General features: G+C 39.7%; 1 protein-coding gene across 4 annotated transcripts in view; it reads right to left on the bottom strand.

The window, feature by feature from the left end:
- LOC127572107 (rho guanine nucleotide exchange factor 4-like) overlaps nt 1-19447 on the bottom strand; it is a 351573-nt gene that overhangs the window by 101292 nt on the left and 230834 nt on the right. The window contains exon 1 of one of the 4 annotated variants that reach the window (XM_052018993.1): nt 18986-19246. The exons of the other annotated variants lie outside the window; for them this stretch is intronic. Coding sequence (XP_051874953.1) covers nt 18986-19151 — 166 coding nt within the window. The 5' untranslated portion in view covers nt 19152-19246. Of the gene's footprint in view, nt 1-18985; nt 19247-19447 lie in introns of those variants that run through there. 4 annotated transcript variants of the gene reach the window in all.

Genomic DNA, 19447 nt, shown 5'->3' with positions numbered 1-19447 from the left:
TGTTAGAGATAGGGAAATTACCTTACAATTTGATTTAGATAAATTTCTAATGAAAGAAGCCATCACAAAACCCCTGGTTGAGTTTAACTACCTTTTCCTTGTTCTGGTTTAAAAATCACTGTGCCGAAAGGTACTAATGGATCCTCAATGTTTTAATTTCTCTGGCTGTATGTGATGTAGAATGGCTTCAGTTAATTGTGTACTACTGTCTGATATGTCTATAAATTATTCAGCATCTCTTAAATTGATCTACCACAAAGGACTGAAATATCTTGAGGTAATGCATGCCAGTAATTACCTCATGAAAAGCTAATGTTTGTTTTAAAGGATTATATGTTATACAATGTGAGTTTGCTTTACATTCCAGTGCTGTGAACTCAAACAGTTCACAAGAATGCAGGAAGATTTCTTTTCCTTTAGGTAGCATTGTCAGTAGTAAGGGTGGATAGTTTAAACAAGAGTCAAGAGTATTATTGACTGTAACCATTTGCAATCAGAAATAATCGAGGGATTTGTTTAAACAACTCCATTTCTCAACCCAATTACTGGAGTAGTTATAATCCCCATTTGACACTCGGATAAGATTTTGAACCTTATCCTCCCCATCACCAAGACCAACTTCCACCTGTGATATTACCAGTCTCAATGTCTGGGCTATGTGGGAGTATAACCTTTAGATTTAAAGGGTCTAAATTTAATATAAACATGTTAGTAAAAATGGAGCAATGATTGTGAATTTTGACTTTCTATGGGAAAAACTATTAGCAGTTTAAAAGTAGCATGACAGAGAAAATAATTTACCTTTCAGAGCTTCCAGCCAAGTTTTCCATTAGCCTACTTTTAATAGTCATTCAAGAATTAAATGTGGTTGGAAAAAGTTGAATTAGATCACTTGTAGATGTTTGGTATGTGTTGGGTTAAGTGACAAATTGGACAAGGGTCCATTCCACCACAAGGAACATGAGTGAGTGATCCCAGCCAGGTGTAACGTTGTACATTTTAAGGAACACTGCCACCTCCTGGTAAAATGTGTAGTTGAACAATTAAAATTGTGTCCAGCTTGCAGCAAGTTTAGCATCTGTTCGACCCAGGAATCATGAATGTAACATGACTAATATGAGCAAGTGTAGTAGCCTCATCCATTTTGTACTAACTGTGTCTTGCAGTCAAGCATGAGGTAAGACTGTCAGCCACTGGCTTTGTAGCTTACAATTAAAATATTAAAAGCACAGTGGCACAGCCAGTAGAGCTACTACTTCACAGCTCCAATAACCAGGATTCAATCCTGACCTCCAGTGCTTCATGTGTAGAGTTTGTACATTCTCCCTGCTATTGCATGAGTTTCCCCTGGGTGCTCCATTTTTCTCCTGCATCACATATACATTGGTTGGTAGGTTAATTGGTTGCGATAAATTGCCCCCAATGTGTGAGTGGTAGAATTTGGGGGAAGTTGATGGGAATGTGGGGAGAATAGGTCACAAGGAAAATTAGTGGAGGAATAGGATTGCTCTGTGAGGCAGCATCAACTTGATAGGATGAAAATGACCTCCTTCTATATCATAAGAAAATATGGAAATTCATTGGCCAATGTGCAAAAAGCTCAACTGACAAGGCAATAAGGGGAAATTAAAAAAATGCGCTTTATGAAGAAGTCACTTAACCAGCACAGATCACATTTACTCCAAAGCAATTTCTGCTTCCACAACCAGTGGGCAGATGGACTGGAAAACAGCAACAAAGCCCAGGACAACAGCTTCAATTTAAAAAGGGTTAAGTCTTGAAGTTCATTTGTATAACTCTTGCAGTATTATGCAATTAAAAACATTTTTCTGCAAATGAGACATAGTAAACAATATACAGGATGTTTCAGTTCATTTAAAATTCAGAAGGCTGGCCATACCAACCTTAACAATGCTGATGGAATTACCACAGCAGGGACACATTCCCCATGTGAAATCTACAGGGGAACTCAGACCACTTATCCCAATAGGCTGTCCTGGAACACCCTAGCTTTACCAATATATTGCCAAACCAACAGCCCTACATGTTTACCCACCACGTTCAAAACTGCTCCCTTCCCTTCCCCCAACCACAAACAAAAATCTCAATGTCCTCCAATCCTATCACTAGTCCAACTGCCAACCTCACTAATTATAGCATTATACAGCATGGTATCAGGCCCAACTCATCCATGCTGACCAAGCTGTGTACTTGAGCTGGTCCCATTTCTCCATGTTTGGCCATATCCCTCTAAATCTATCTAAATGCCTTTAAATATTGTCATTGTACTCGCCTCCATCACTTCTTCTGGCAGCTCATTCCACATACCACCCTCTGTGTTAAAAAGTTGCCCCTCAGATCCCTTTTAAATCTTTCCCCTTTCATCTTAACTCTATCCCCGCTAGACTCCCTGCCCTTGAGAAAAAGACACTATGTCACTGAGCTCTCTGTCTCCTTCCTGTACACCGACTCATCACTTTTTGAGATACGGTCCACTACAATGGCATCATTTGCAAACTTGTAGATGGAGTTAGATAACACAAGCCCACTCAATCTCGTTAATTAGTCAATCACAATATAAAAATACCTGCTTGAATTTAGAGACTGTACAGTCTTTAGCTGCTGGCTCTAGCTTCAAATACCCTATATCTGTTACTATGGGAGAGCACATGATATGGATGACAATCCCACAACCAATTTATGGGGATACTCACTATTTCATGTTTATTATGAAGCACAACAGGAAACTTCCTAGGCCAGTTTATCAAGCCTTCACCAATTAACAATTATTCTGTACTTTCTGAGGACTTCAATTCAGAAGTGAATAAACACCCGGCAATACTATCTTATAAGAGTCACCAGGTGAAAGGAGTCCATGATCAGGGGCAGCTTGCAAGGGATTCAACACAACCTGGGCAAGAATCGGGCAGAAAAAGCATCACATTCTTCTGTAGAAGAGGACACCAGCAGAGCCAATCTGCAATATGCTCATATTGTCTAATCACTCCACACCATCAAGGGAAACAGCTCCAGGGAAAAATTATATACTGTTCCATGAAAATTACTTCTAATCAGCAGTGTTTCAGCTCAAAGCATCCAGGCTAGTTTAAACTGTGATCATCAACAATTAGTTCTAAAATTATATGCAAAATCCAGACTTTCAAACAGGTGTGCCTTATTAGCAAAGCACCACTTGGCATCTGTCTTCACTGTCTAAAATAACACAACATCTTTAATGTCCAGCAACTAGAATGTCCAGACTCTATGAGTTCTTCAGTGGAAGGAGATTTAAAAGGCAATGAAAATAAAATGCCCTCTTGGGCTATTTTGTTTCCTCTCTTTTGGTGATTAGTTTCTCACCACAGTTCTTGTTTGATGTTATTAAATGTTCAGCACCAAATCTAATGGCAATCTGGCTGACAACAATTTTCTTAGCTGATGTGCTTGGAAGATAAAGATCTAGAGAGGAATACGCAAACCGTCAGGGTTGACAATGAGGCACTCTATGTACACGTTATCCCTATCCTTTGATTTTTCTGCAAGTGAATTTTCAATGTAAATTGGTAAATTGGTTTATTATCGTCTCATGTATTGAGGTACAGTAAAAAAACTTGTCTTGCATACCGTTCATACAGATCAATTCATTACCACAGTGCATTGAGGAAGTACAAGGTAAAACAATAACAGAATGCAGAATAAAGTGTAACAGCTACAGATAAAGTGCAGTGCGGGTGGACAATAAGGTGCAAGGTCATAACGAGGTAGATTGTGAGGTCAAGAATCCATTTTATTGTACCAAGGGACAGTTATAACTGCAGGATGCTGACTCCACTTCTAAGGGCTGAACTACTTCAAACTTGATATTGACAGTAGCTATCCTATTAAATATAGTATAAACAACACAAGCACAAGCCTTGGGCAAGAAGTAGGTGCCACACTGGTTCAGTTAATAGAGCAGCTGCCTCACAGCTCCAGTGACTTGGGATCAATCCTGATCTCCAGTGCCGTCTGTATGGAGTTTGCACATCCTCCCTGTGACTACATGGGTTACCTCCAGGGGCTCCAGTGTCTTTCCGCATCCCAAAGACAGATGGGTTGGTAGGTCATTTCACTGCTGTAAGTTTCCTGTAGTCTAGTGTGGGTGGTAGAATTGATGGAATGTGGGGAGAATAGGGCACAGGTAAAATGAATGTTTGAATAGGATCTCTCAGTTAGCTGGCACAGATTCAATGGGTCGAATGGAAGGAAATATGGAAATAAGTTAGGGTTTGGTTGCTAATGCTGAACATGTGCGCAAGTATCTGCCGCCAGCTGTATTTGCTTCTCTACATCTGGTTACTTTGGCTTCAAAGACTAATTTCTCCTCCTCCCTTTATCCATTGTGTACCTTCATTTGCACCTAACTCTGTTTCTCTGTTCACAGATGCTGTCCAACCTTCTCAATATTTCCAGTATGTTCTGTTTTTTTATTTCAGATTTCCAGAACCTACAGTTTTTTTGTCTTCGCTTTTTTGATCACCTTGCATCTATGTTGTTCAGAGATACAGTGGTTTCTATATTTTTAGCAAAATATTGCTTATTTCTCTCCTGAGCTTTGAATTTGCCCTTATTTCGCTTAGTTTTTTAAGAGTCCTATTTCTATATCTATTAATGAGTGTAGGTTCTTTGGTGGAAACCAAAACTGGAAACAACGATGAACTCTGTCCAATAAGAAAGATTGTCCGTTTCAAATTATATACAATGTTCCAACTAGGCTTAACTAAGATATTGTGCCTTCAGCCAAATGCCCTGATCCTGTCAACCAATCCCATAATAATGAGCTAGACAGATGACAGGTCTGTAGAGAACAGTTAGCTAGCTGTAGTACACAAATCAGCACATTCTGTGCCTTTGCACGAAATTGCTGAAATGTGCAATACAATGGAGATCAAATGGAGGCAAATCTCACTTCCTGCTCTGTCTCTGGATTTGCCATTGAATCCATTCCATAATATCCCGAGCTGAGGTGACAGATACACTTCACATTTGTCTCCTCAGCTTTACCCCAGTCATAGCTTGTACATCCAAGCCTGGCCCCATTCACTTGAATAAAGTTAACAAGCTTTTCATCCCCTTACTTTTCAATTATCCATCTATCTGAAAGTATTCAAAGAACGTTTCCACCACCTTTTGAGGAAGAGAGCGTCAAAAGTGCATGAACCTCTGAGGGAAGAAAATTTCATTTTACCTGCCTTGAATGGGTGACCATTATTTTCCAGCAGTGATCCCTAGTTCTAGATTCTCCCACAGGAGGAAACATCCCCAAAGGATCTGATATATTTCAAGGACCCTCTCATTATTCTAAATTCCAGCAGGTAAGAGTCCAGCCTAGTCATAACGGAGAACCAGGCACTTTGACCCACAGTATCCATGCTGACCAATATACCTATCTATACCAACTCCATTTACCTGCATTTGCTCCACAGGCTTCAATGCCTTGGCAACTAAAGTGCTTCTTAAATGTTGTGAGAGTACCTCCACAGGCAGCATGTTCCAGACTCCAACCACAAACTGAAGCATAAACTCTTAGCTTTGTCTTTAATTCCCTCAGTAATTATGTACTGTACCTGTGTACCAGTCTTTTGTAAATCATGTATTAAGATATGCAGATTTCTCTGCCTCTCAGAGCTCTGCAGTTTGTCATCATTTAGATAATTGACGAGACATAATTAGACAATTAATTTAGATAATTTTTCTGAGAAAATGGACAATTTCACATTGTCCCACATTAGTCCTCAGTTGCCAAATCTTTGCCAACTCACTTAACTTATGTATATCTCTCTGTAGTCTCCTTAGGTGGGAAAGGAAATTGTGAACAAGACACATCTTGGTGTCATCAGCAAATTCAGCAACTGTTCTATCAGTATCTTCAGCCAAATCATTTACGGAAATCATAAAAAGTTGAGGTGCCAGCACTGATTTGGGTGTGCACGCACCCTATTTTTGAAAAAAATTCTGTTTCCAACATTAAAAAAAAATTCTAACTCCCACTTCCTCCCAGATGAATGACATTAAACCCTTGTAATCTTTCTCAACTGTGTCCTGCGTTTGCAGTGTTGGGGAGTGAGTATGTGGCCACTCTTCCTCCCCCACCCTTCAAAACAGGATACAACTGAGAACGTCACCAAGCGTTTCCGTGTCAGTCAACCAGAAGTGGCATCATCATCACCGAGTGGCACTGAGGTTGGGCTGCCAAACTGGGTTGGAAGTTCAGCAGGATGGCCATTGGAGAGCAAGAGGCACAGGATGTGGACAAAAACTACAGGCAAACATCTAACTTGGCAGTCGAACAAAACATCACCTTCACTTGTGGCACAAAACCAGAGCCCTTCACATTATGTACACATGTCGAGGCAGCCTGTAATGGAAGCACATTCCCCACCAGCCCTCATCACGCATGCATATATGTGCACCCAGCTGCAGTCTGTGGCCTGTAGCTTGAAGGAGCTAACGTCAACCAAATGCAAAAGTTCACAAGTATGTCATCACGACAAATCGTTTTACCAGCTCCACTGTTGCAACCCACCAGGGCTTTCGCAATAACACTTCCCAAACCTGTGACCTCTATAACTCCATCAGGCCATGGCAGCATCTAAATGGCAACACTTTCATCTACAAGTTGTCCTCCAGGTCACCCACTTTATAAATCAGGGTTCTTTCATTACTCCAGGACAAAATCCTGGAACTCCCTATTCACTGTGGGAGTACCACCATGTAGACTGCAACAGTTCAAATGGGTGGCTTACCTTTGCTTTCTCAAGGGTAATTATACATGAACAAGACATGCATTCTGTAAAAAAAATTCTGATGTCAGCCCAATACTCTGGAATTCCAACTTCAAATATTTTTACCACTATTCCCCTTGGGTCATTCCTTCAAAACCCAGTGTTATATAATTATCCTGAGATTTAACAGAGTGGACATATTTGTCGTCAACATTCACAGCTTGCAGTCAATAGCTCAAGATATACATGCAGATGCAGTGTTTTAGCTCCTGTCTAATGTGGTAAAGACATCATGCTGAGTTTGAAGATATTCTTGCCATAGGCATTTCCGTCCCATTCCATTATCTTCATGCAGAAACAATCCCTGATCTACTGGATGTTAACTGAATGCAGTTTGGCACTTGAACAGCTAAAAGTAGAATTATTGCTTAATTAAAACTGAGGAAATTCATCTCTTAAATGTAACAAACTTATCAATCAAACTCCACAACAGAGGTCCAGATTAAATTTGGGTCACTGGAGGTGTGTGGGAGCAGTGCTAATTGCTATTGATTTCTGTTTTGAATGTAATCAATGACAGAACCTCCACATCCCTTCAGTGCAGTGAATTCTGAAGATTCACTGCCCTCTGAATGAAGAAATTTCTCCTCATTTCATAGTTATAACTGTTCTACCCCTTATTTGGAGACTGTGACACCTGGTTTCCAACTCTTCAGTCAGGGGAAACATTCTCTCTGTCTTACCCTGTTGAGCTCTCTTAAATATTTTGTACATTTCAATGAAGTCATCTCTCATTCTTCTAAACTTCAGAGAACGGAGGTGCAGCCTATGTTATCTGTCCTCGTATGTCAGACCTGCCAACTCAGGACCCAAGCTAGTGACTCCTCACAGCACTCCCTCCACAACAAGTATATCTCTCATTAGGTACAGAGATTAAAACTGTACACAATATTCTAAATGCAGTCTTTCCAATGCCCTATATAATTGCACCAGCACATTTTTATTCAATTTTAATCTCTGTACCTAATGAGAGAAATACTTGTTGTGGAGGGAGTGCTGTAAGGAGTCACTAGCTTGGGTCCTTTCCTGAGTTGGCAGCTCTGACATATGAGGACAGATATCATAGGCTGCACCTCTATTCAGAAGAATGAGAGATGACTTCAAGTGCTCCAACAGTAAGTAACAACATACCATTTGCCTTTTGAATTGTCTAGCTTTCAGTGGCTTGTGCAAATGAACAGCCAAGTCCATTTGAACATCAATATTTTCCAATTTCTTACCATTTCAAAACTCAGTATTTTATATTTTGTTAGTCAACTGGATAACATTTTTCCATACTGTACCTCATCTGCCATGCTGTTACCCTCTCACTTAGCTTGTCCATTTCACCTTGTGGCCTCTTTGCATCCTCGTCACTGCTCACATTCCAACTTAATGTCATGTCATTATTGAGTCAAACATATAGGGAGATGAAATGTGGAATATGAACAGACCACTTTGCTTAATGCAAAATTCCAATAACTTTGAGTGTATGATCCATGAGTTCACTGCTTGGGTGAAGGTTAGCTTTGGCCTGACGATTTAGTCTGAGGATAGCTGGAAATGTTTCTAACCTTTGATTACTCTCCAGTGATCTCTACTGGAAAATATCCAACCGAACAAGGGGAGAAGGTTGTAACATTCTTCTCCTGATGATAACCTATCTGTGCACATTATCCAGGGATACACATGAAAAACAGCCCTTTAATTGCTGGAGATCATCTGCCCCTCATACTACCCTAGATGAACAAGTCTTCATCTTGAGGAGGCTGAGGGGAGAGTGAGGGGGAAAATGATAATGCTGCCCACTCCCTGCCCTTAACTGGCTGAGTTTTTATGGTACCATAATTGAAAAACGTGCTACTCCTCATGTAGCTAAAACAGCTGTGTGGTTCTGAAATGTGTCAAGCATTACATATTAAGCACCAAAGAAAGAACAGCCACCAGGTAGGAATAAAGCTCTTGGAAAGGACGTGTTTTATTGAGCACTGTTAATGCGATAGCAGAATATATAATCCCTCGTCTCCTAGCCTCTGACATCAGGATATATTTGTACATCAACAGCGCTTTGCTGAGAAACAGAGATAAGGGATGCCACAGGCAGCAGGTAATATTTTATCACTTATAAGGAAATTCAATTACTTTTTCCTTTTACAGGGATAATTTCTTTGTTTTCTGATTTGATTCTGCAAATTCCACAAGTGCATTAAAAATCTAGCTGAAAAAGCAGAAATATAGGAGGTTGCTTAGCAACCCTCAGAATATCCAGCAAAAGCTTGGCATATTCCACAAATTAAAATTGTTTTGATGAATCATTAAGTCCATACTTTCTTCTAGTAGTATGTGATGGTTAATACCTCCCTGCCCTACTTAGTATACTTACATTGGATAACTTATATGATGCATGATTTGATGATTTCAAAGCTTCTTCCAAGATAAATTTCAGCTTGTGCCTCAATAACAATCAAAGATCCCAGAGTCACAGTGTAACATAATGGTGCAAAAAATATTGCCTGATATGGTGCATCATAATCCAACAATTTCACAGATTTTTTTAGAGATACACTCTTACTGTTATCAAATAACCAGGTAAGCCATCGTCTGAAAGTATTCAATTTATGATTTTACTATATATTCAGTCATTAAAATATAAAGTTGCAATTGTGTCCAGAGAAAACTTTGATTACTGTATTATAAGTAGCAAAGATGTCCTCTGGATTGAAACATCCTTGTTGTGGTCAGAGAGACCAATAGCCTGCATCTCTGTTCATCTTTATACTATATACAACCCAGTTTTATTGTTGATACCTGTAGACTTGCCTCAAATACTTCTTGAAGTTGTATAAGACATATTAGTGCCCAGTCTCTAGAAATAGTCTCCCTCAGATCCCTAGCTTGAAGTAGCAAATTGGTGGCAAGGGGCATCTAAATTGACCTTGAGCTAAATAGGCCAGAAGCTTCACTCAATATTACCCCATCAGCCTGAACAAAACAAAATATAGCAACAAAACAAAATGCTAGAGGAACTCAGCAGGTCAGGCTGCATCTGTGGAGAGAAATGGACAGTCGACCTTTTGGATCGAGACCCCCCCCCCCCATCTGCACTGAAAGATAGAGTGGAAATAGCCTGTATAAGAGGTGAGGGGAAGGGGTGGAGCAAGAGCTGATAGATGATAGGTGGATCCAGGTGAGGGAGGGTGATAGGCAGATAGAGGAGGGAAGAGTGGAAATAGCAACAGAGGCTAGAAGACGATTGGTGGAGCGAGATATATAAATATTACCATCACAACAGAGGCTGGAAGATGATTGGTGGAGAGAGATATATAAATATTACCATCACAACAGAGGCTGGAAGATGATTGGTGGAGCGAAGTATATAAATATTACCATCACAACATAAGTTTTTGCAAACTAAGACAACTGTTATTGTAACCTAGGGTAGATACATATTTAAGATTGGTATCATGTTACCTTCTGCTCCGTATTGTTACATTTGAATATTGGTCTCGCGCAATCTACTTGCTTAGTTGGGAGTAGGCACATGGAATGTGAAATCCTCTGCCCCTCATAATTTTTTTTAATGAAGCACTTTGTTATTTTGACATACCCCCTATCTTCCATTATCTTAGAGTGAAAGCCAGAGGGAGAGAGAGGTTGATATAGTTCTTCAGCACATTTCCCTTCCTATTTGTGTAACCAGCACTCTCTTGGCAAAGATATGGTGATGGATATCTGACAGGAACTGCGAGCTGAGAAGTCTAATTGAGAGACTCGGATGACGTGAAAAGCAAAGCTGGAAAGATTTATTGCTGTTATCTGAACTCATAGATTAGATTACAGATTTGAAATAGCTCCTTTGAATGTGTAATTCATCCTTTGTCTAATTACAGGGCCACAGGAAATTGACTAGTAAGTTAAAAATTGGTTTATAAAAATTGAATTACGGATGTCCTTGTGACATAGTGTAAAACATAAGAGTTCTTACAGGGTGACTCTGCTGTAAAGAACAAGTTCATTTGTCTTGCTGGGTGTGGTTAATTCATTTGAGTTTGTCAAACAGTTGCATAAGAAATTCTTTGAGAGTTTCAATTGTTGACTTACTTCTATCATATGAGTAAATTGGTTAGTTCTTATGATGCTGTGCAAATATTAGTGGATCAGTGAATTCTAAATGTAATTCAACTAACAGTGTATAAGGCCTGACATGCTTTTTCTTGGCAACAGTTATTCACTTAACCAGCATGATTGTAAACGAGCAATGGTGAAAGAAATTCCTTGAGCTTTCAGCTATTTTTGACAAAGTATATTTCTAAGAAAAATGTGAAAATATCAACAGAACTATTTTATCTCTGTTACGTTGTTATGATGGGCCTCATATTTTGAAATTTCTGATAATCAGTAATGGAAGGGACACAGGGACTCCCCTTATCTTCCACATATCCTGTGGCATTATAGGCTTTTGATGGCAGACACCAACATCAACTATAATTCACTGGAGTATCAAAAGTTGAGGTTTAGCAATGTTTTAGTAACTTTTACTATTTTAAGCATGTTTTTAAATTTATCAGATATTTTGAAAAATCAGAAACATCCTAGAATTTGAGCTCTGAAAGTGTTCCATTTATAGTCCTTATTGATTTTCATCCCATCTCTCTGGAGTCATCCAGCTCTTTCACAGTCACATCTTTTAGTTCATGCCCAGATACAAGTTGCTCCTTCAGTAAATCCTCTGATAATCTGTTGTAAGTCTATAGAGCAATTACATTTTTCCTCTAATAGAATGTCCACATTATTATTCAAAGTTCAACATCATGCTGGTTAATTAAAACTACAGCAACTGAGTTTTAAAAATTGACCTACTTGGTGAGTTGCTGTCTCTGGAGTAAGTCAGGATGTAATGATTTACTGGAATACTCCCTTCATTTCATTTTGACAACATAGTTGGGGCACTGGAAGGGAGAAACTTTAAGAGATACTAAAAGCATGTTGTTACTAAATGTAAATAATTCAGTAATAAAGTTGATGGTTTTGTTTGCAGGCTGATCCAATTTTTTAAAATGAAAATGCCCTTTTAAATTAATATTTCCCATATAAACATGCAAGTACATTTATTATATAAAATGACAGATGCTGAATAGGAAACTGAAATTAATTATTTTAATTTTACCATCACCTAATCTCTGACAATATTTTGAAGCATTACACCCTCCTGAGTGCTCATTTTTCAATCTATCCAATGATCAATACTCATGTTTGCAAATCTGAAATCTGTTGGTCACAGCAACTGACCCAGGATAAGTGTGGTTGTCTCAAATGCCAATATTTTTTTTTATTTTTGGGCCTAGTTCCAATTCATTTCCTTTCAAGGTCAAAATGGAAGATCTAAACTCATAGAAGATTATTAGAAACCTGATGACAGGCTTTAAAATAAATTACAATGATTTATTTTCAAGTTACTGCCTATCTTTAACATTTCTGTGAAACACACTCTCTGAGTGTATAGCTCAATATTAGGTTTAGATTCAGTCAAGCAACAAATACAGCCTTTATTGACAGCACGCATGAGGGCTTAATTAAATATTAACATTGAATATTAATTACATATTAGCTATTTTAAATGGCAACATAGTATAATTGAGGTAGCATCACTGGCCAGGTAACTCACATGATATTTTTTAAACCAATTTCTTTACAATATCACTGGCCAGATCTTGCTAACCTAGTTCATTTGGAACTCTGGTATTAGGCTATGAGATTCAGCCTCAATACTCTTTGCACTGGAGTAGTTTGTTGTCTTAGTATTTATGGCACCATGTGGGGAGAATAGACTTCTGAATGCATTTTATTTTTTCAGATGGTTCTGCTTTGCATAATTTATTTACCTGTACCAGAACATTATCACCTACACCAAACTGAGCTGAATCAGCAATACTGTAATTGGAGTCAGCTCAATTTGTAACCTGGTGCATCATTGGCAGAGAAAATATAAATACCAATCAGTAGTTTAGGAAATAACCATTTCGGACTAATCTCCATTAACAACTGTCATTGTTGTCGCCAATTGGTTGGTCTGGGAGCTTTCATAGCAAAAACAGGCACATATCTGATTTATTTTTAGTAAGTCTATTATTTTCTGATCTTAACACCAATATCTATATTGCAACCTTTTTCAAGCTGGAATTAAATGTATGATGGTGTTCTCCAGTGGTCAGTACAAGGTCATTGCTTTTCTAAATTTTAATTAATGGCTTTGAGGAGGTGTAGTCGAGGTAGCTGTGGGAGTTGGTGGGTTTATAGTAGATGTCGGTGGATGGTTTGTCTCTTGAGATGGAGACTGTGAGATTCAGAAAAGAGAGAGAAGTCAGAAATGGCCCAAGTGAATTTGAGGGCAGGGTGAAAGTTCATAGCAAAGATGATAAACTGATGAGTTCCAGATGAGTGCAGGAAGTAACACCAATGCAGCCATCGATGTCACAGAGAAAGATTTAGGGAGGGCTGCCAGAGTAGGTTTGGAACAAGGACTTCCACCTAGCCAGTGAAAAGACAGGCATAACTAGGGCCCATGCAAGTGATAAAACATGGTTCAGTCAACAATGGGTATTGTGCTCAGTTCTGAGTGCCACACTTTAGGAAAGATGTGAAGGCCTTAGAGAAGGCGATTTGAATCTGGAATGCATTATTGGTTATTGTAGTGGAGGCAGATTCAATTGTGGTGTTCAAAAGAGAGCTAGACAAATACTTAAAAGACAAATTATATTGAAGGACTGTGGGGATTTGGCAAGGCAGTGGGACTAGCTGGACTGTTTATCCCCAGAGCTAGTTGGCCTCCTTCCATACTGTAACCTTTCTGTTATTCCATATATCTAGCAGTGCGCAGATAGTGTTCCTCTGGGCTTCAATTAATTCAGTAGCAAAGCAAAGAGTAACAAAACCATGATCTACAACTTGCCTTTAGCCCTGTTCTGTGCAACGACACATTTTAGTATCACGATAAAGTAAGGCAAACCCCGTGGTCCGTTGTGGTCTGTTCACATTAAATAAGGTGAGAATTTGCCGCACGTCCCTCTGAACCTTTCCTATCTATGTACCTGTCCAAATGTCTTTAAAGTATAGTAATGGTACCCATCTCTACCACTTCCTCTGGCAGCTCATTCCACATACCCCACTGCCCTCTATATGGAAAAACTTGCCCCTCAGTTCCCCTTTTAATCTTTCTCCTCTCACCTTAAACCCATGCCCTCTAGTTTTAGACTCCTTAAACCTGGGAAAAAGACTGCAATGACATACCTTTTCTTTGCCCCTCATGATTTTATAAACCTCTGTAAGGTCACACCCCTCAGCTTCCTTCGCTCCAGGGAAAACAGTCCCAGCATATCTATTCTCTACCTATAAGTCAAGCGCTCTAGTCCAGGCAACATTCCTGTGAATATTTTCCACACACACTCTTGCTTGTTTTGCTTTAACTTTTTAAGGCATTCTTTGCACTGCACTTTTTTTTGCAATGCTGTATGGGACTGTAATCAGGATTACCCTGTGGGCCCAGGCTCGCAAGAAACTGGCTCGAAACTGTGCTACTTGGGATCACAGCGTCTGATGCAAGTGAAAATGTCTTTCATCAGTCTGAGGTGAACTCAATCTAGTTTGAAAGGCTGCACATGAATTGCTTTATCACCTTGTCACCATGGGTAGGATTCTTAAACAAAACAGAACATTTTGGAAATACACAGAAGATCAAGCAGCATCTGTGGAATGAAAAACAGAGCTAACATTTTCAAATCAATGACACTTCCTCTCTCTTTCAATTCTGACAAAAACAAGCAAGTTTAAGTCAACCAAAAACATTAACTCTTTCTCTTTCCACAGAAGCTGCCTGGCCTGCTGAGTGTTTCCAGCTTTTTCTGTTTTTGTTTCAGATCTCCAGCATCTGCAGATTTCTTTATTCTTACTTTGCACAGCGTAGAAAATAACACTTTTTGAGAGATTAAATTTAAAATGTTGAGCTTCTGTGTAAAGGTATGCATTCACCAGAAGAACTGCATTCCAAATTAACAAAACCTTCCAATTAAGAAAGAGGCCTGATTGTCAATCATGACGTAACATAGACCATTCCCTTGTTTATTAGTTATGTGTATCTACAACTGATGGGAAAGACTGAGATATATGATGGATAAGTTCATGTTGTCCATTAACATACTTCCCAGCACTGGCAGGGAATCTATGACAATCCCTTACCTCAAAGGGCCAGATCTTGTTGAATTTTGCCAGTGGTTCAGCACCACTGCTGCCCAGTCATTTGAACAGCCATAAATCCCAGACTTCTGTGCATGTGCTTTCAAATGCAGAAGTCTGGGACTTACTGAATGACAGATGGCATTGCAGCTGCCACTACACTGCATCGCTGGACTACATGTATGCTCGTCAGATCTGAGCCCTTGCTGATTTCAATGGGGATTTCAGGCTGGCATATTAGGAGGCAAAGGGAAGGTAAGTTTAAAGGGGACGTGTGGGTCACATTTTTTTACACAGAGAGTGGTGGGTGCCTGTAACGCACTGCCAGGGGTAGTGGTGGAAGCAGATACAATAGTGGCATTCAAGAGGCTTTTGGATGGGCACATGACTATGCAGGGAATGGAGAGATATGGATTATGAGCAGGTAAAAGGGATTAGTTTAATTTGGCATCATGCTTGGCACATCGTGGCCTGTTCCTGTGCTGTGCTGTCCAATGTTCTAAGTCAGCTTTTTAAAATTATTTTGCTTTATTTTGATGCTATTAATTATTCTTCTGTGTTTTAGTTAACTTATTTGTATTAATATTTAAAAATTTACCTTAATATCAATAGTTACTTTTAAATGCATCAAAAGTCATGGATCCTTAAGAACTATTAAAATGTTATGTAATTCTCACATGTGGCATTCCTCTGCCCCAGCTTTGCCTTCTGCCAAAGCCCATTGGGTGCTTTCAGAGGGAGGCCTCTGCACTAAGTCACCATCTGGAGTCTGGACCCGAGGGTGGAAAAGGTCAGCAAGATAAGCTCACTGCAACTGGCCCAGATAAATGTGGGCACATGGGCACTCCTTGTTAATTCTTGTAAAATGTGTACTGGGTCAGATGAAATGAGTTGACCTCACAATCTCTGGCTGGTGCCCAATCAGCCATCATCTCAGAGTCAAGAATGTCTGTTGGGGAACAGAGGGGGATTTAAATAGTAATTCAAAAACTCAGTTTAGAATTTGGGGTGAGAAAGCACAAAGTACAAAAAGATGAAGTTCAATCATTAGAATTTAATTATATGTTGGGATATCTGTTTAATTAGAGATATCGGGTTTCTCCACAAGCGTCAGTGACTGGAATAAACAATTAAATCAACAGGACAGCACACCGAAGAGCAACCAATTGAAAGTTCCTTTCTCTCTCATTTTGGCAGGAATATTTTGAGATGAGCTGATGGTTTGGGAGAGACATATTAATTTAAAGTGAGCCTACAAACAAGCTACATAAAAAACTGCTTTCGATACCTGGTTTCCTCTAGTGTGATATAAAAGTTGATGCCTAATTTCATTTTTGTCAGGCTGGTTTTAAAACAAAAAGCCCTGTTGTGAAGGATCAGTTGGTTTTAGTTGAGTGTTGATACCACAATGAAGGGTGGGTTGGCTTACTGCACAAATTTCAGTTTGCTGCCCACCTTTTGGAATTTACTGTAGCCTCCAACTGTTAACTATGGTGTGTGGCTGGCATCTGTTGTAGCATTTGTTTTGTCAAACACAAATGGAAACTGAGGTTTTATTTGTGCAAATGGAGTAGAGGTCCCTTTGTTACTGTTTTATAATCAGGGAGAAAGCCTGTACTGCCTATTACAGAACGGCCAACATCCCTGGGCGAGTCTGAGAAATGACAGTACTGATCTGTAAGACGATGTAACAAGTAGCAAGGTCCAGATTGGAGCCATCAACCTATTTTATCTGCGAGCACAACACTCAGCACCCCATAGATTTTCCTGTAAACACATTTTTCTACACACGTTATGGTTCTTTGTGATATGCTGTGCTTAATTATTTTTATTTCCAGGAAGGGAAAGTTGACTTTTTTTGACAGGCTGAAATAAGGAAGCTATATCGGCTAAGTGGGCTGTCAGTGATGATAATATGCACCACTGAATTTCCTCTCTCCTATTCGTTGATACACTCTTACTTCCTTCAAGTGGGTTAACATAACAGTTGGAGAATGTCATACAATACTGCCAACAGTGGTTTCTATTCTTGTGTTTCATACCCCAGAATTGTTTGATCAGCCAGCCCTGTAAATGTTGTCCGGAGAATATTTGGCCTCTTCTCAGGCCTCATTTCTCAGATTTTAGTTTAATATTGATTCAAAATGTTTTGACAATCTGGGGCTACATTTATATTAAATTTAAAATGCACGGTTGCCTTCGTGGGATTGGAGCACTTGCCTCTGAACTATTACTGCTGATTAATGGATATCAGTTTGCTAACAAAAATATGACAGAGGCATTTCCCTTTCAATTGTCAATGGTCACCTCCTACCTTGATGGGAGTTTAGGTAGGATTGGTGGGGTTTTGAGGGAAGCCACTGTGGATGTCAAAGGATGTCCAGTGCAGGTTTCTGGTGGCCTGTGAATATCATTCCCCCAACTGTATTTCTGCAGTATAAATGGGTGAATTGAGCTCTCTCTCTCTCTCTCTCTCTCCCTCTCCCTCTCTCTCTCCCCTCCCCCCCCCCCCCCATCTGATCTGGGAATGTTTTCTTTCATTCTTGGATCCTTAGGAACACTGCAGTCCACTGCCAGACTGTGATAATATGGTCCCCAGGATAGGTGGCCTGTCCAAAGCCCTACCCTTGAACTGACTTGTATTAGGGACAATGATTCCTTGCTCTTCCAGAACTGGTGAGTTGCACCATCACAATGAGGCTCCCTGTGGGAGGAAGTTGAACATCAGCTCTTTCCCTCTCTCCCCCACATATTACTTAAGGTATAGTTTCAATGCTTCCCCATGCATCTGAAGTTATGGTTTAAAATTCCACCAACTTAGTACATGCATTTGATCCTCCCATGCCTCTAAGGCAGCAGTTTCATTTCTCTCCCACCCTGCATGTGAAGCAATGGCTTCCAAGACTTGAAATACAAATTAAAACTGAAGTTCTTAAGAAATCTTGTTACCTTATCAATAAGAAGCCTTCATTTTCCCCTTATCGTAGTGACTACAACTCAATGCTGTTTCTTGAGCCTTTAGGTGCTTTGCTCCATGCGGTGTGTATCTAAACTAAATGAGACTGCATTCTTCAGGGGAGCCCAGATCACTTTGCTCTGGAGTTTGGTAAGGCCTTGATCCTGAACTTAAACAGCAAGTTTAGTGTCATTGTGGAAATCTTTATAATGTCCTGAGTGTCTGAAAGATGTGGAAAGGCCTTTAAACTCTTTTTTAAAAAGCTGAGGATTTGTGTTGTTATAATACTCAGATCAGAAATAACAGTTTTACTTTTACTTTAGATTCAACAAGGTGAGGGATACCAATAACTTACAACAGGTTTAGAATGAACTTGCATTCCAAACTTTTCGTGACTTGTTGACAGTAAAACATGACTACAACAGTTTATTCTTTGGCCTTTAAAAATACCTTCAGGGTGAAGGATCAGAAAGCAGAGAGAATATGGGGAAAACACTTCCTCAAATAAACCACATGAAAAGAAACCCATGGAAATAAACTCCTTCCAAAGGCACAGCACAGAGTTAATTCAATTAGTTCTGACCTTGGCAACATTCCAGTAACCCAGGTTTGAAATTCATTAGATTCAGTGAGTGTCACAAACTCCCACTAGACTGGTCTAGGAAAAGCTGCCTAGGATTTTCAGGGATTGTAGTAGCTGTACGCTCATAACCGACTCTGGAATTAGGGAGATTTAAAGCTTACTATATTTTTTTATATAAATCACTATTTGACCTTTTAAAAAAGGTACACTTTCCCACATCAGACATACCTAGAAATTATTCCATTAAAATAGAATAATACAGCCAAATGAATTGCTCATTAAGAGAAGCAACACGTCAAAAAAAGAGAGACTCTCCTCATTCTGTGCCTAAGGATCAGCTGGATTTATCTCCCTGTGTTTGTAGATGATGTTATTCAAGGTCAATCAATTGCACAGAGATCAAGAGATGCTTACCACAAGCAGAGTGCAGACTCTCCAAGCTCCAGTACCTTGACAGGACTCCCCTTATACCATAACTGCTATCAGACTCCGAGCCAGGAGACAGCCCTGAGCTGCCACTGCTGCTGCAGCTGCCAGCAGTGTGTGACCCACTCGACTCGCCACATTGTTGGGTCCTCATGCAGAAAGGCAGCCTGAGAGAGGTTGCCCTCTCCTTGATGCTAAGTCGGCTACAAGCCTGAGCTGAAGAATCCGCCCTGTTGCAATCAGCTTTCAGCGTAGTACCTGCTACTTACTGTCTGATGACAGACTGACTGCAAATCCCTCAGTGAACGCTAGCTGCATCAGTCTCACATACATACGGTGATGTCACAGGGGTCCACTGAAGGGGGCTCCTTGACTTACTGTAGTTCCAGCCCAGAAAACTGTGGACATGGCATAGAATTTATGTTTTAATACCAAACAATTTTGTATTCT

Source organism: Pristis pectinata, chromosome 6, assembly GCF_009764475.1.
Source record: "Pristis pectinata isolate sPriPec2 chromosome 6, sPriPec2.1.pri, whole genome shotgun sequence".
NCBI lineage: Eukaryota > Metazoa > Chordata > Chondrichthyes > Rhinopristiformes > Pristidae > Pristis > Pristis pectinata.
This window is presented reverse-complemented; position numbering and strand designations above follow the sequence as displayed.